This window comes from Aethalodelphis obliquidens, unplaced genomic scaffold (assembly GCF_003676395.1).
Source record: "Aethalodelphis obliquidens isolate GAN/ISIS:26980383/991018 unplaced genomic scaffold, ASM367639v1 scaffold34, whole genome shotgun sequence".
NCBI lineage: Eukaryota > Metazoa > Chordata > Mammalia > Artiodactyla > Delphinidae > Aethalodelphis > Aethalodelphis obliquidens.
In genome coordinates, this window is record NW_020837978.1 from 5,611,580 (window position 1) to 5,628,751 (window position 17,172).

The 17,172-nt window shown below is 48.4% G+C and overlaps 1 protein-coding gene and 1 long non-coding RNA gene across 4 annotated transcripts in view; one reads left to right on the top strand and one right to left on the bottom strand.

Annotated features, from left to right (window-relative positions):
* The window catches only part of TXNDC5 (thioredoxin domain containing 5), a 24,137-nt gene extending 22,787 nt beyond the window's left edge, over positions 1-1,350 (bottom strand). The window contains exon 1 of one of the 2 annotated variants that reach the window (XM_027128322.1): positions 1,063-1,350. In XM_027128322.1, the coding sequence (XP_026984123.1) occupies positions 1,063-1,334 (272 nt within the window). In that variant the 5' untranslated portion in view covers positions 1,335-1,350. Of the gene's footprint in view, positions 1-506; positions 528-1,062 lie in introns of those variants that run through there. The other variant, XM_027128323.1, reaches the window with a different exon arrangement.
* On the top strand, positions 1,296-16,769 carry LOC113631728 (uncharacterized). Of its 2 annotated transcripts, XR_003437532.1 has the most exons (3): positions 1,296-6,993; positions 10,089-10,412; positions 14,531-16,769. It is a non-coding gene; the product is annotated as an uncharacterized LOC113631728 (long non-coding RNA). The 2 variants fall into 2 exon arrangements; XR_003437531.1 differs by lacking the exon at positions 14,531-16,769 and having other exon boundaries at positions 10,089-12,278.
* Positions 16,770-17,172: the final 403 nt, after the last annotated feature.

Sequence of the window (17,172 nt, forward strand, 5' to 3'; positions counted from 1 at the left end):
CTTCCTGCATCCCCTTCCCACATCTCAAGGAGCCTCCTCCGCTCTGGGGGCGAATGCCAAATTCTGCAGTAAAGCCTGCAAAGGGCCTTGGGCCCGAAGACTGGCTGGCTGCTCCGTCCACGGAGGACCCCCTTCATCGGGCATCTAGGCCCTAGGAGGAAGGCACTCAGTCCCTGTGCTCATGCAAATGACGGGAAGGCTTTCTGCAGGGCAACCCACAGGGCAGGCGTCTCTGGGTTCGGCACCGAGGCCACACCAAAGCCCCCCGCCCCCCGAGAACCACGGCGAGGGGCACCGTCTGCTCAACGTAGTAATAACTTTTCCCATCTCACACTCTGCAGACGACCAGGCCCCAAGAAAGCAGAGAGGAGCAGGTGCCAGAGGTCGGCCTTGGGTCCGGGGCCAGTGGCTCCCATCACCGCGAGCACAGCTCCCCACCGCCCCGGGGCTGTGGACGGGCCCCCAGAACCCGCACTGTTCTCCACCCCCCGGGGGAGCGCAGGAACCTTCTTCTGCCTGGGCCACCCCTTCCTGCAGGGTGGGAAATCACGCCTTGTGAGTCCCTGTGTTTCAATTAAACTCGCAGGCCGGAGGTCTGCCGTGCGGCGAGCGAACCGCCTCCGAAGTCCAAGTGTGCACGCCGGGCGCCTGGTCGCCGGGGCGACCGCACGTGGCCTCCGGGTCCCGGCGCACCGCAGGCCGCTGCCTCCGGCCGGCGCAGAAGTTTGGGGCCTGGGGGCGGACGGGCTCTGAGCTCCCAGCGGCCCCGAAGGGCGACGACCCCTTCCCCTCCCCCGGTGCGGGGATCGGGGGAGGGGGCGCGGGAGCCGGAGCGGCGGCCTTTTCCGGCTCTGCCCTCGGGGACCGCCCCCTCCTGCTCCACCCCGGCCCTAGCGCCACGTCAGCCGCGAGCGCCCGGCGCGTCCCACCTCCTGGCCCGGAAGACCCTCAGCCCCTCGCCGGGCGCCCCCAGGCCGCGGCCCCGCGCCCCCCGCGCGCATAGTGCGGGCCCGGGCCAGACCCGCACCCGCGGAGCCCGAGGCGGGCGGTGCGGCCAGTTACCAGGGCGCGAAGAACATGACGAAGTGCGCGGCGCTCTGGATGCCGTGCGTGAACATGTCGGCCGTGTACAGGTGCTTGGCGTGTGGGTCCTGCCCGTCCCCGCCGTCGGCCGCGGGGTCAACGTCCGCCGCCGACCCCGGCTCCTGGGCCCAGGCGCCCCCGCGCCCGCCGCCGGCGTCCAGCAGCAGCAGCAACAGCAGCAGCAGCAGAGGCGCGGCCGGCGCCAGGGCCCGGGGCCGCGGCGGGAGGAAGCCTCCGGCGCGCGCGGACATCACGGCTGGTTGGGCGCGCTCTCGCCGCGGCGGCCGGTAACCCCTCCGCGCCGCCCGCCCCCCGCCCCCCGCCCCCGGCCCCGGAGAGGCCCCGCCCACGCCCCGCCCCGCCCGCGCCCGCTCCCCGGCGGAGGCTGGGCCCGCGCGCGCCCGGAGAGCCTGGCTGGGAGCCCGCGGAAGGAGTGGGTCCGGGCCCCCGACAGCCTTCCGTGCCGGGCCTCCAGCACTTCCTGGGACGGCTTGGGTTACTCCCGCAGGGCGCTGCGCCTCCCCAAACCCAGGCTCTGCCCGCTCTGGCCTGGAGCGGGGCTGAGTGTTGGAGCGCCGGGAGGCCACTGAGGGGGATGTCAGCCTCGGTTCATCTCAACGTACACAAAGACCCCAGGATTTCAGGCAAAAGGAATAAAGAGCTGCTGTCAGCAGAATTCAGGAAACTGAGCAGAATTGGCGGGGTTTACACCTGAATGAGTCAAATTCTTGGCTGGACCTCAACTGTGATTCCGGGCCTGAGCTCAGGGACTGATGAAAACCCGCTTAACAAGAGAAACGCGTGCGGGTGTGCCCTGCCCTGCCTTACCTTGAGGGTGAGGAGAAAAGCTCCAAGCATCCTCTTAGACACTAATCCCGCAGGGCTCCTCCTCCAAAAACGCCTGGCTGGCGTCCTATGGCGCCCTAACTCCCCAATTGCATCGAGGCTATAAAGACACGCCTACTCGTGCTGCACTGCCTCCCGTGGAGACTGCGAGGCTCCCAGGTGTGAATCGTATGAATCGGGCACCTCACAATTCACATCTGCAGGCGCACTCCTGATTGCACGTGGTAGTTGAAGGTAAGGCCCCGCCCCAGGGGTCGGAAGGAGACTCATTGGGTTGCTTCCTGGCATCCTGCTTGGCCTTGATTTACCCTCAGTTTGGGAAACTCCAGGGAGTGACTGCTGACACAGCAGGGGAAGCGCCCAGTGATTCACCTGTCATTACACTGCTCCGGCCACTATGCACCCTTTAACCAAGGTTTGCCAAATACCAAGTCATCAGTTTCCCCTCAAAACCGATTCTCCCAACCAGTTACACTCAACACGTGGGAATCGTCTCCCAATTACTCCCTCCTTTCCCTCATCTCTGATAATTCAAGCCAACCACATTTCTTGCCAAATACCATTTCTTTCCACCATTCTCAGTGCTCATACCCTGATCAGACCTTAATCCTGGCCTGTGCAGTAGGCTTCTAAGGGCCTCTTTCATTCACGAGGCTGGAAAGTTAACTTTCCCAAAGCCTGCCTTTGACCATGATAGTTTGCTGTGAACACCCTCCCCCAGCCCCCATCTACAGGGTAAAACACAGTCTTCAGACTGCCGCTCAAGGCCCTTAGCTATGTGATTCCACCTGCTCTATCCTGTGAAACTCACCACTGGAAGCCCAGGGATCCTCTCCAAAAATCCAGTATCAGCCAGACTCCCATCCCAATGTGCCTCCAACCTCAGACCTCCCAACGCTTCCACCAAAGCGTTAGCACACATTCTTAGAGTATCAGCTACTTTCCTTATCTTAATACAAACATGGAACCACGGGAGCTCTCTCAAGCGTTAGAGGTTTGTCTTTCACACCTTGACTCCTCCGAGTTGGGAAGAAAAGCTGGGCTTCCTTGCTTGCATTGCTCCTTCCACACCCTTTCTCCTCCTTCCTCCAGCAAACCACCAGCTCCTTTTCCACGGATGCTATTGAACAGGGCACCCACCGCTCTTCCGGTTCCGGTCACCCACCCACTTCTAGCCTATAACTTCTTCCGGGTCGCTCCCCACTCCCCGTTCACTGAAGATTTTGGTTCCTGTCTCAGTATTCCTGGCAACCTCTATCCTGTTTTCATTCCCGGCAACCAGGTGAATGACCCATCTCACCCTATACTTAACACCTGGCCAGGGTCTCTCATCAGGCCTGAGAGGTGGTTGTTTCCCACTCTGTTTTCTTCAGCAGCCAGGTGGATGATCCATCTCTCTGTCCCCCAGTGACTCCCTCCCCAAGCGAAACCTCAGAACTCGTCATCACCTAAATCTGCACTGTCTCCAAAATCTGCATTAGCAATATCCCACTCTGCCCAACCCCTCTGGTACTTACAGTTCTCTCACTCAGTGTCCCCTCGTTCTCGATCCCGCCCCCCTTCTGCTCACAGGCTCCTGAGAAGCCACCCGGCTGCTTTGTTTTCCCCGCCTCCTGATTAGATCCCATAGATTCTGTCCTATACTTAACACCTGGCCAGGCTCTCTCGCAGGGACCCTGGCCAAGCCTGAGAGGTGGTTAAGTTTCCCACTCCGTGCAATACTTCCAGACCTCTACCCCTGCTGCTCCCCTGTCCGCCCTCCTTCAGTTGCCATTCCTCTCAGCTGTCAATACTTCTTGCAGAAAATTGAAGCCAAAAGCAGGAACTCCCTCATCTTTGCGCCACCAAATCTACACAGCCCTGCACGGGTCCCCTTCCCTTTTTCCCTCTAGTTACAAGAAGGAAGGAAGTCTCCCCACTCGGACCCAAGGCCAGTCCTCCGCAGCCTATCCATGTGGGCTGAGTGTTACCTTACAGGACAAACGAGACTTTGCAGCTGTAATTAATAAGGATCTTGAGGTGGGGAGGTTATTCTGGAATACCTAGGTTGGCCCTAAATGTAATCACAGGATAGAGGCAGAGGGAAATTTGACCAGAGCAGAGACAGATTTGAAGACAGAGGAGTAGATGATGTGACCAGAGCAGAAACAGATTCGAAGACCCTCCCCTGCTGGCTTTGAAGATGGAGGGAGCGGCGATGAACGAAGGAATCAGCTCTAGAAGCTGGAAAAAGCAAGAAACAGATTGTCCCCTAGAGCCTCCAGAGCGACCTTTGGCCCTACTGACAATTTGACTTTAGTCCAGTGACACTGATTTGGACTTCTGACCTCCAGGCTGTAAGAGGAGAAGCGTGTGTTGTTTTATGCCCCCAGGTTCATGGTAGTTTGTTAGAGCAGCCAAAAACCCGGCACCCACCCTCCTCACCTGCTCCAGGCTTTGCTCCCACGCAGTCTTCTCTCACCTGTGTTAATTACCAACCGCTCCATCTCTGTTGGATCATTCCCACCCACAGATAAACATACTTCAGTGTTCCCTAACTTAAAAATAGAAAACATCCCTCGCCCTCATGACCCCCAGCTACTATCCCAATTCCTTAGTTTTCCTTCATAGCAAAATCTTTCCAGAACTATACACACATCGCTGTAAGTTCATTTTTCAGCCCATGCCCCCCTGGCTTCCACACCCACCATACACCAAAGTCACCAAAGATGTCCACGCTGGCAAATCCGAGGAAGGCTACGCTCTCTCTTCTTACTGGGCTTCCTGGCAGCTTCAGGACAATCAGCACTGGCTGCATCTGGATCCACACCTGGACCAACACTTCTCTGCTGTACCTCCCACCCCATGCATCTCTCCTCAGGCCCCTCAGCTCAGCCCCAAGATGCTAGCTTCTCAGCCTCCAACCTGCTTGTCCTGTCCTCTCTCTCCACTCACTCCCTAGCTGATCTCATTCACAGCCCTGGCGAGACACACACCTGCAAGCTGATGACCCCAACATTTCTGTTATGAGCCGAGCCGGGACCTTCCTCTGAGCGCTCACTGTCTATTCGATCTCACCACCAGCCTATCTTACAGGCTGAGCCCAAACCCCACACGTGGGATTCCCCGCAATCCACTTGGCCTTCAGTTTCTCCATCTCAGAAAACGGTACTTCCCTGCTGTTGGCTCAAACCAGAAACCCAGTTTGCACACTTTGCTCCCCTTTTCCTATTGCTGGTCTCAGTCCCACTGCAGCCCCCAGATCACATCAGTGGGCTTGTCATTTCCATTTCTGAAACACAGCTCCAGTCAACGTCCCCCTCCCCACTACCCCATGTCCCTTATCTCATCTACGGGAGTCTCCGGACTGTTGGGTTCCAGAGTCCCTCCAATCTGTCCACACAGCTTCTACAAATGAATCATAGTACTCTTTCACTTAATTCCCTTCAGTGGCTTCCTTTTCTCTTAGAATAAAATCCCAACTCTTTGCTTCGGTTTTCAAGGGCCTTCAGGAAAGATGCCATCTCACCCAGTACCCCGTGCCCTCTGCTGCCTCGGATTCTAGCTGTTGGATTATTCCTAATCCCCTCCGACACTTCCTGCCTCTGCACTTGCAAGGCCCGAGCTTGGTCCCTCTCTCATCTTTTCCGGTGACTGGCCTCGTGGTGCACTCCGGTCTCTTGCCCCCAGATCACCTCCGGGGGGGACACCTCCAGGCCCACCCCGAGCACCCCCCTGGAGCCACTGCCCTCTGCTCACCGCACTCTCTCCACCACCTCCGAGTTTAGTTCCCACGTGGCCCTTTTCACAATCTGATGTCATTTTGTTGCAGATTTATGTGCTCACTTGGTTGACTGGCCCTCTTCTCCATCAGTGAGCTTTACAGCTATATCCGTCACGTTCACCACTCTCTCCCTGAAACCCACACGCCTGGCAAGTAGAGCCCATCTTTCTACCCATCTCTCTCTCCCAGGCTCCACTAAGACTAAATAACGTACTCTTTTCCAGACAGACTTCAAGCTGCTCCCTTTGCCTGGGCTGACTCTCCTCTTCTCTGAGCCCATCACAGGCCTGCCCTTCTTGCACGACCCAGCATCCCCGGCTGGCTGTGCTCGGTCCTTCCTCTGAATTCCCAGGCCCCGCTTGGAACATACATGCCACGTCAGAGGGCAGCAGCCAGGAGCGCCCCTACTTAGATTCCCACCTCTGAGCAGCCTGCCTTCTAGCTGAAGAATGCCTAAGAGTGGGGAAATTGAATTTTTATAACAACGAAGTAAATACAGTTCTCTCCAGGGAGACTTTTTTCAGGGGTTAGCCCTCACCTCCACTACGCTCTCCTAATATCTGTCCTTTCTCTCTGGACCCCCGAACAGAACGGTAACTATGTGTTTGTGTAGTTTTTTGTGTAGTGTCAGGTTTCCCCTCTAGTCTCTATGGGGTGAGATGTGGACACGATGTCTGGTGAAGACACTTAATACATGTTTGATGAATGAATGAACGAAAGCCCCATTTGTTTTCCCTCAGATGATAGCTTCCTTGAGAAAGAATCCTCACAATCGTAGCCTGGTCCCAAACAAATAAGACAACAGGCAGGGGCATCAGTGTTACCACCATTAACAAATAGTGTTGATACACTGCCCTCTTCCTGTAAATCTGCAGCCTTCCTAGAGCTCCACTGGGAGGAATTGCTGCTGACAGCGGAAAACTACAGTTTTTGTCTTCCACCTGCTGAGAGTGAAACGAACCCCCAATATGTTGCCACTTTGGGAAGAGGACCCCACAGAACATTCTCTTAGTATGGAAACTGAAATGCCACCATTTGAACCCCTTTAACAGGTGCATCCTGAGTTATTACTGGGCTACAAATGCTACTTTTAGGCAGGTACTGAAAGCACTGACATCCTCTTGTTCTAACTGTTGGTCAGAACATTCTGGAAGGTGCATCTAAAGAAGAAGAGAAACCGTAGTTTTCTCAAGGAGCTTTTGTGATGGTTCAAATGTGATTGTTGAGGAAGAGAGCGGAGCTGAAGGATTGCTCTCAACAGAGAAAGTCCAAAGAAAAAGACTGAAGGTCCTGGGCAAAGGGTGAGGCAAGTGAAAGTGAGAACGTTGGCTTTTTTTTTTTTTTTAATCGTTCCTTTTTAAATTAAAGTATGGTTGATTTACACTGTTTCAGGTGTACAGCAAAGTGACTCAGTTTCATATGTATATTTTCAGATTCGTTTCCATTTTAGGTTATTACAAGATACTGAATATAGTTCCCTGTGCCACACAGTATTGTTTATCTATTGATATTTTACATATAGTAGTTTGTATCTGCTAATCCCAAACTCCTAATTTATCCCTTCCTCCACCATTCTTTCCCCTTTGGTAACCATAGTTTGTTTTCTAAGTCTGTGAATCCATCTCTGTTCTTTAAATAAGTTCATTTTTATCATTTTTTTTTAGATACCACATATAAGTGATATCCTATGATATTTGTCTTTCTCTGTCTGACTTACTTCACCTAGTATGATAATCTCTAGGCCCATCCAGGTTGCTGCAGATGGCATGATTTCACTCTTTTTCATGGCTGAGTAGTATTCCACTATATAAATATACCATATTTCTATCCATTCATCTGCCAATGGACACTTAGGTTCCTTCTATTTCTTGGCTATTGTGAATGGTGCTGCAATGAACGTTGGGGTTCATGTACCTTTTCAAATTAGAGTTTTCATCTTTTCCGGATGTATGCCCAGGAGTGGGATTGCAGGATCCTAGGGTAGCTCTATTTTTAGTTTTTTGAGGAACCTCCATACTGTTCTCCATCGTGGTTGCACCAATTTACATTCCCACCAACAGTGCAGGTGGGTTCCCTTTCTCCACACCCTCCCCAGCATTTATTATTTGTAGACTTTTTGATGATGGCCGTTCTGACTGGTGGGAGAGAACACTGGCTTTCATCAGTGAGAAGTGTTTTCAGCAGGAACACAACATGCTCTGACTTCCTCTACACACAGCGTTGCTCTGAGAGCTGGGCTGAGGAATGGAAAGGGGGTGAGGGCGGACATACACAGACCAGCTAGGGAGCTGTTACGACAATCCCAGCTGGAGATGCTGGTGACTCACACCAGGGTGGAGGCCGGAGGGTGACGAGAAGTAGTCAGATTCTAGATCTGTTTTGGTGTAAATGCCAGGAGGATTTTCTGGTTGAGTAGGGGAGGGCTGTGAGAGAAAGACGGAAGTTGTGGATGACTTTGAGATTTTTAGACAAAGCAACTGGGAGGGTTGATGTGTCATTAACTTTAATGGGAAACAGGATTGGGAGGTCACTTAACAGTGAACACACTACATTGGAGAAGTCAGCAGATACATAGAATAGGCAGCCGGATATGCGGGTTCAGGGGAGAGATGGGGCCAGAGATAAAACTGAGAGTCATCAGCATGTAAGATGGTATTTACAGCCCTGAGATAGGATTAGTCACCATGGGAGCGAGTACAGAGAAGAGCAGAGGGTCGAGGGCTGAGCCCTGTGGCACCTCACTGTTAACCCAAGTGTCCCTCATCGGATGCATGGATACAGAAGATGTGGCGCATATACACAATGGAATATGACTCGGCCATAAAAAGGAACGAAATTGAGTTATTTGTAGTGAGGTGGATGGACCTAGAGTCTGTCATACAGAGTGAAGTAAGTCAGAAAGAGAAAGACAAATACCGTATGCTAACCCATATATATGGAATCTAAAAAAAAAAAAAAATGTCATGAAGAACCTAGGGGCAGGACGAGAATAAAGACACAGACCTACTAGAGCATGGACTTGAGGACATAGGGAGGGGGAAGGGTAAGTTGGACGAAGTGAGAGAGTGGCATGGACATATATACACTACCAAACGTAAGGTGGATAGCTAGTGGGAAGCAGCCCATAGCACAGGGAGATCAGCTCGGTGCTTTGTGACCGCCTAAATGGGTGGGATAGGGAGGGGTGGGAGGGAGGGAGACGCAAGAGGGAAGAGATAATGGGAACATATGTATATGTATAACTGATTCACTTTGTTATAAAGCAGAAACTAACACACCATTGTAAAGCAATTGTACTCCAATAAAGATGAAAAAAAAAAAAAAAAGAAGACCAGCCAATGAGGAGGAATAGAAAAAAGAGACAGACAAGGAGCGGCCAGGAAGGCAGGAGGGCTGCCTGCTAACTGTTGGCCTGAAGGCCAGGAGCAAACAGGAGGGGGCGAGCAGCTGTTTGGTATCTGCTGACTTGTCTTGGTTTGCCCTGGACCATCCCAGCTTATACTCCCGGACTGGGTTTAATCATTGCTACAACCCTATTCACCCTCAAATGTGCCCCAGTTTGGATGACAAGTGACAGGTCCTCCTACTGATAAGAGAATTCACACTTACCCCTGGATTTGGCAGTGTGTACGTTACCGGAGACCTTGATCGTGGTAGTTTGGGTGGAGGGGTGGCAGCAAAGGCTGGTTGGAGTGGCTTCGAGGGGGCAGGAAGGGAGGAAACGGGGACAATGGGTGCAAACAGCACGTTCCAAAACTTCTCTTGTAAAGAAAAGGAAAGGCACACACAGTAACTGGAGGGGAGAATGCGGCAAGAGGGTTTTGATTTTTTTAACCTGAAAGAAGAATCAGGGCTTCCCTGGTGGCGCAGTGGTTGGGAGTCCGCCTGCCGATGCAGGGGATGCGGGTTCGTGCCGCGGTCCGGGAGGATCCCACATGCCGCGGAGCGGCTGGGCCCGTGAGCCGTGGCCGCTGGGCCTGCGCTTCCGGAGCCTGTGCTCCGCAGCGGGAGAGGCCCCAACAGTGAGAGGCCCGCGTACTGCAAAAAATAATAATAAATAAATAAATAAATAAATAAATAAAAAGAAGAATCAGCCTGTTTCTAAGCTGATGGGGATGATCCAGAAAAGAAGGCAACATTGATGCTGTAGGAGAGAGAAGGGAGAATTTGGGGGGCAATGTCCCTGAGTGTGGGGGGATGTTACTAGGTGCACAGGAGGAGAGGTTGGCTGGCCCAAGGAGTACGAACCGTTGTCTGTAAGAAGAGAAGGGCTGCACAGGGGGTGAGCACTGATCTGGAGAGGTGCGTGGCTGTGGTTGGTGGTGAGAGCTTGTATCTGTTCTTTTTTTTTTTTTGGAGAGAATTAAGTTTTGTTTTATTTTATTCTTCTGTACAGCAGGTTCTTATTCGTTATCCATTTTATACATAGTAGTGTCTACCTGTCAATCCTAGTCTCCCAACGCATCCCACCACCGCCGTCCCTCCCCCCTCCCTTGTATCCGTTCTCTTCTTGTGGCTTCCATTTTGTCACCGTAACAGGAGCCAGTATCGTGAGCTGAGGCTGAAGATGGGGGAAGAAGTACTGGAGTTTGGAGAGGGAAGAGGAAGTCTGAGGTTCAGAAAAGCATGGGAGAGTGATGGACCAGCGCGGTTTGGCATGACTGCCTGCTGGCCTGGGGACCCACCTGAAGCCAATGGGACACCCCTGGGCTTCCTCCAGGTATGTTCCACTGTGCAGGGCAGCCACAGAGCAGACGAGGAGTTGGGTTTCGCCAAGGGAGGGAGCGAAGAAATGAGGCAGCAGAGTGAGAGCGTATGTAGGGGAGAAATGATAGTACTTGACTATGGAATTGAAGCAGGCTAAATTAATCAAACAGTTATCCTATGAAGTTGTAATAGTCGTGTCTACCTATAATGCACAAGTTGGTTACACCTTTGATAAGTTAATAAGTTCCAGTAGGTCACGTGTCAGTTTATCGGGAAGTCATATTCCACGCTTCCTGCCTGGATTGTCTTTCTAGTATCTTGGCTATTATGACCAGTTCCACGTATTCCCATCCAAACCACGTGCAACTCCTTTTGCCAAGATCATCTTGAGATAACAGGTTTAGTAAGTCACTTCTTTGCCCCCAAGAAAGAACAGCTCTATTATTTCTTATTACATCGAATCACAAATCCTCTGCATGGCTTTAATAGCTCCCTCTGCTTTCACAAACTTGTTTCTTATACTGTGTAACTCTGCTCCAGAAAGGCTGGTTTCCTGATTGCCCTGGCCAGATGTTGCTTGTGCTATGCTTTCTGAATGAAATGGTCTCTCTGCTTTTCAAAATTCTACCGCTGTATATGCTACACTGTGATAGTGGTAGGTACAAGAAAGGAGTGGGATTGGAGAAGGACTGGTGTGAGCTCTGTGTGTGTATACATATATACATAAGTATATGGTGTATATATATAATATTTTTCATCTGAATTTTTTTCAGTAAGCACGTTATAAAAAAGTTATATCACTTTTATAACTCTGTAATTGAAAAAAACTTTAAATTTAATTTTAACGAATGAAATTATTGCAATTTGACAGTAGGTATTTTAAATTTAAATAAGTACATGTATACCCCTTGACCCACAACAGGTTGAGGACCTTATCTTTGGGAGATAACTTCACAAGTTAATTGCAGCATTGTTTATAATAGAAAACTATCGGAAACAACCTAATATCCCTTAGGAGAGGACTGGGTTTTAAAAAATGGTATATTCAGACCATTTACAATATGCACAGCAGTTGCATTTTAGTGGGGAATGGTGCAGCCTCTGCGTCGGACTGCTTAAGTTTGAATTTCAGTTCTCGCCCTTCTGGCTATGTGATTTTGGATAATTTAAATGTCTGTACTTAAGTTTCTTCATCTGTTCAATGCGGACTATAATAATATCTACCTTATAGATTTGTTGAAAGAAAGTGATGAGTTATTACTTGTAAAGCACTTGTAAACCATGCCCGATTCCACCTCAGACGGGGAAAGCAGGAAGAAGTACCGCCTCACTCTAACAATGGGGGAAAAATCCAGAAAAATGGCAACATTTTAACTTTCATGAACTTATTAGAGAGCGGAGGCCACAGCACAAAAAAAGTATCCTTAAATGCAAGGAAAGTCAGGCCCCTCCAAGGAATAATGGGACACAAGTACTGACTCATCTACGGCAGGGCACAGGAGGAAGAGATGCTGGGACCATACACGTGAGTAAGAAGAATTCAGCTAGATTTTAAAATGAGTTGCATAGGGCCAAGTGTGGGCTAGCCGTAGAGTACAGAACCCCTGAGAGCACAAACACAGAGGGAGTTTGCACTCACATTCAGGGTCTTTTACAGGGACCTCCACTGAATGCTCACAAGAAAGATCGGGAGCAAAGCAGGAGACCAAGAGAAACTCCTTTGATTGTGTAGACCTTGAAAATGGGAGTGGCTGCTTTTGTAGGAAAGGCACAAAACTCTGATTGGACCCTAATCCCCTATTAAAAAACAAAAAAAAGTTTTAGTTTGCTGGGACACTGGTAAGCTGGGGCAGCTGGGGAAAAGTTAAAAAAAAAAAAAAGGAACATCCTTTACCCCTGGAGAAGGAGCAGGAAACAATTCTTGGTTCGGGACTGAATAGGAGTCTCCTACATCCAGGGCAGGGGCAGGAACTACCGCATACAAGACTCACCACAGATACGAGGCATTTTGGCTATCATGGGAAAAGGGGCGGGATCACTGTGAAAGCCCCACCCCTAAGACCCAGGCAGAGAGGATCAGCCTAAGACTGAAGCTGGACCAGGACAACCTTCCCTATCCCCACCACAGGGCTAGCAAGCACCAAGTGGTACGCAAGAACGGTCTACTTCTGGAAAGGGGGCAAGAGCATGAAGAGAGACCTCTCCCTCTTTGGCACAGGTACACAGGGAAGACTGGAAGTTGAGGGTAGAGCAGGAACATTGAGAAAGACCCTCTGGAACCCCAGCCCCTAAGCACAAGCTAATGCTAGAGAAATTGAAGCCAGTTTTCATGGAAGGGAACCATAACAAGAAAACTCAAACCCACTTCAACTCCTGAATGTATTTACTCAACACCCACACTAAAGGTCTAACCGAACAGGTATGCCCACTTACATGTGTAAATACTATTTACCTCAGGGCCGACTGGTCTATACATGATGTCTAACGTTCAATCAAAAATTAAAGACAGGGCTTCCCTGGTGGCGCAGTGGTTGAGAGTCCGCCTGCTGACGCAGGGGACATGGGTTCGTGCCCCGGTCCGGGAAGATCCCACATGCCGCGGAGCGGCTGGGCCCGTGAGCCATGGCTGCTGAGCCTGCGCATCCGGAGCCTGTGCTCCACAACGGGAGGGGCCACAACAGTGAGAGGCCCGCGTATCGCAAAAAAAATAAAAAATAAAATAAAATAAATTAAAGACATACACACAAAACAAAATTTAAAAAAAAACAAAGCAAAACCAAAGTCAAGAGACAAAGCAATCAACACAACCAGATTCAGAGGTAACCCGTGTATTGGAGCTATCAGACAAGGAATTTAAAATAACTATCATTCATATGTTAGACGCTTAGGGGAAAAAACCATATGATGTGCATAAAGAGATGGGAAACTTCAGCAGAGAAGTGGGAGTGAGAAGAGAAAGTTAAAAGGAAATATTAGGGGAAAGAAAACTGTGGTACTGTAGATGAAAAATGCCTTCAACAGGCTCTTCAGCAGACTTGAGAGCTGAGAAAAGAATCAATAAACTTGAAAATCGGTTAATAGAAATTACCCAAACTGAAACACAAAAAGAAAACAAAAGAGTGAAAAACAAAACATAACAGAGCTTCGAGAGCTGGAAAAAGAAGTAACAATGGGTAATTAGTTTCCCAGAAGAAGAGGAGAGAGATAACTATGCAGAAAAAAATATTTTAAATGAAATTTTCAAAATGAATGAAATACATTAAACCACAGATCCAGAGAACCCTAGCATGAAAATATGAAACAAACAAACAACAGCTACAAATACACCCAGACACATCATATTTAATGGGCAGTTAAAAAACTACATGCATCGTATTGTCCCATTTGTAAAACCCAAATGGATTTGTTTTCTGGAAAAATGATCATCAGAACATTTATAATGATTATTTGTGTATAATGGCAGCTCAGGAGAGTTTTTGTGCCTGCTCTGTACTTTATATTTTCTTTGATTTGAAGATAAGTAATAAAGCTATTTTCACTGACAGAAATCTGCCTACTTTTGTGAATAGGGGAGTTTATCCCACTTACATTTATTTTCACAAAGAATATGTTCTGATTTTTTTTCTTTTACATTATGTGAATTTTTGCCCTCTGTTTAAAGCTAGTTTATAGTTTGGGTATCATTTGTCTTTAACGTATTTAATATATATATATATTATATATACATACACACATACACACACACATACATATACATACTTGTTTACCAATTCCAAGGATAAAACATCCCAAAAGTTAAGAATTTTATTGAATGTTGCTGAACCATATGATGCAACAGGCTTTTTATTTTCTGTCACCTATTCTCTTTCCCTATTTATATTAGATTTTAGACATTTATTTTCAGGTTATTATTTTATGTTATATAAATGTATAGGTAGACTTTCAATATACGCTTATTAAGATTTGATTCTATGGTACTTAATTTAAATGTTCACTGTGGTCCTCAACTGTGATTCACTATTGGGGGAGGGGGTGCAATTTACATTTTGATTAATTACTTGGTTTACTAGAGCAGTACTTCTGGAACTTTAATGTGCATATAAATTACATGGAGATCTTGTTAAAATGCAGATTCTGATTCAGAAGGTCTGATGTGGGGCCTGAGAAGAGCTTCTGCTTCCCAGCAAGGTCCCAGATGATACAATGCTGCTGTGAGCCACACTTTGAGTAGCAAGGGGCTGCACATGGACTGTAAGTTTATGAGCCCTTGAATCTCTGAAAATGTTTTTTCCTGTTCTTGACAGGTGAAAGACAGATTGGCTACATAAGGAATTTGGGGTCACAAAGTTTCTCCCTCAAAACTCTAGACATTGACTGCGTCATTGATTTTAGCATCATATTATTAAAAAAAAATCCTGAGGCCAGTTTGTATTTCTTTTTTTCTGTTTCTTTCTTTCTTTCTTTCTTATCTTTCTTTCTCTTCCTTCCTTCCTTTTTTTTTTTCCTTTTTGTGTATACCTTCTTTCATGGCATTAATAGGGTTCTTTACTTTTACATAAATTTCAGAACTTTCACCGGGGTATGTTAAGTGTTTGAATCTCTTCATTTTGCCTAGTACCCAGTGGGCCATTTTAATTGGGAGATTTCAGTCTTTAGGAAGTTTTATATATGTTCAAATATTGTTTTTCTTCCATCTGTTCTTGGTATCATCTTCAGAAATACAGTTTTCCACATGTTGGATCTCCATGTATGACCATGAAATCCCCCCAACTTTTTCCTCTCTTTTCTTGCATTATATATACATATATTTTTTCTGGCTTGCCTTCTGTATCACTGAAATAATTTTTGGCAGGGTCGAGTCTGCTCTTTACTGCTTCTAATGCGTTTTGAAACACTGCTGTTATCTGCTTAGTTTTAAATCATTTCTTCACACCTCATTTATTTCCCTTTAAGTGCTGCTTGCATCTCAGCATTATCTTCCACTGTCACATCATTTTACAGTTTATCTAATTTTATGCGGAGCATTTTTTAATATTATTGAGAGTAAAGAGCAGATGGTATCTGAAATTCATTGGGGTTTTTTGCCACAAATATTTTCTAGAAATGTACACTTTCTCTGAATCTTCCTGGTAGGATTTCCTGATAAAGAATCTTTTCACAGACACCACATTGGTTTTATTCTTGCTTACTGATTGTTGCTAATCCAGTGATCCAGTCTGAGGGTAGCAAAGAGCCACACGCTATGCTGACGAGGGAGTCTGGTCTCTGTAATTCCTCCTTTATCTATAGAGAAGCCACTTCGCCTGGCCGCAGGCTTATGGCTGGAACTCCTATGAAATTCTGCCTCTTCAGCCCAATTTTTCTAAACAGCTGTTACTGTGTCAGCAAAGGTTGGCCACCATCCTGGGATGCTGCCAGCAGCCTCTTGTTCAAGGAAGTGGTCCTTTCCCCACCGGGGTCTCCAGCCCAATTTCACCAGGCTGCTTATCACTACAATTACAATCACCTTTGCACTTCGGGCAACTTCCTCTCCAGAGCAGGGAACCACAGCTCTCCACTAATGACAGCAGCCTAGATCTCTGAGTCCTGCACTGACACTGTCAGTGGGGAAGCCCCACAGTCCACACACCCACGGCCTTCACAGGGCGCTTTCCAGGTTAGTCTCACAGCCCACCCTCCCCTCCAGAGCTCAGCCCTCCAAGCCCAGTGACTCCTGGGGGCCAGCACTTTACCCACTTACTCCCCAGAAGGCCATGCCATACCTTCAGGAGGGGTTTATTTCTGCCATTTTGATGATTTGATTCCTTAGCTTTCTGTATAAATGGATGCTTTCCCCAATTATATACTTCTTAGATTATTTCTTTAGGAACTGGTGGCGGATGAGTGTTTAGAAATAAATTGTATCCAAAAGCCAGGCCTCTTTATCTGCAAGTCCCTGTCGTAGTCCATTCAGGCTGCTACGACAGAGTACCGGAGCCTGGGTGGCTTATAAGCAAGAGAAATTTATTTCTCCCAGTTCTGGAGGCTGGTAAGTTCAAAACCAAAGTGTCAGTAGATTTGGTGTCCTGTGAGGAGTGCCTGCTTCCTGGTTCATAGACAACTGTCTTTTCCATGTGTTCTCACATGGCAGAAGGGGGAAGGGAGCTCTCTGGGGTCTCTTTTATAAGGGCACAAATCCCATTCATGAGGGCTCCACCCTCATGACCTAATCAGAACCCAAGGGCCTCACCTGGTAGCAGCATTGCATTGGGAGTTAGGCTCTCAACAAATGAAATTTGGGGAGATATGAATACTCAGTCTATAGCAATCTGGGACTTTTTTTTTTTTTTTTTGCGGTATGCGGGCCTCTTACTGTTGTGGCCTCTCCCGTTGTGGAGCACAGGCTCCGGACACGCAGGCTCAGCGGCCATGGCTCATGGGCCCAGCCGCTCCGCGGCATGTGGGATCCTCCCGGACTGGGGCACAAACCCGTGTCTCCTGCATCGGCAGGCGGGCTCTCAACCACTGCGTCACCAGGGAAGCCCAGGGACTTTTTTTTTTTAATGAGAGCATAATTACTTTAGGTGTAGCGATTATAGCAGGGCTTTCTTCCCCTTCTTTTGCTTTTAAACAACATGGTTTTCCTAAAAAGCACTTTTTAAACTTGAAAAATTATAACTTTCATTCCCTTTTTGCATCATAGATAAATAGACTGTAAATTAGACACTGCCTTCATGATTAAAGAGAATCTATTCATGAATTTGTTTCCTTTGAATTGAGAAGTTCAAATGAAA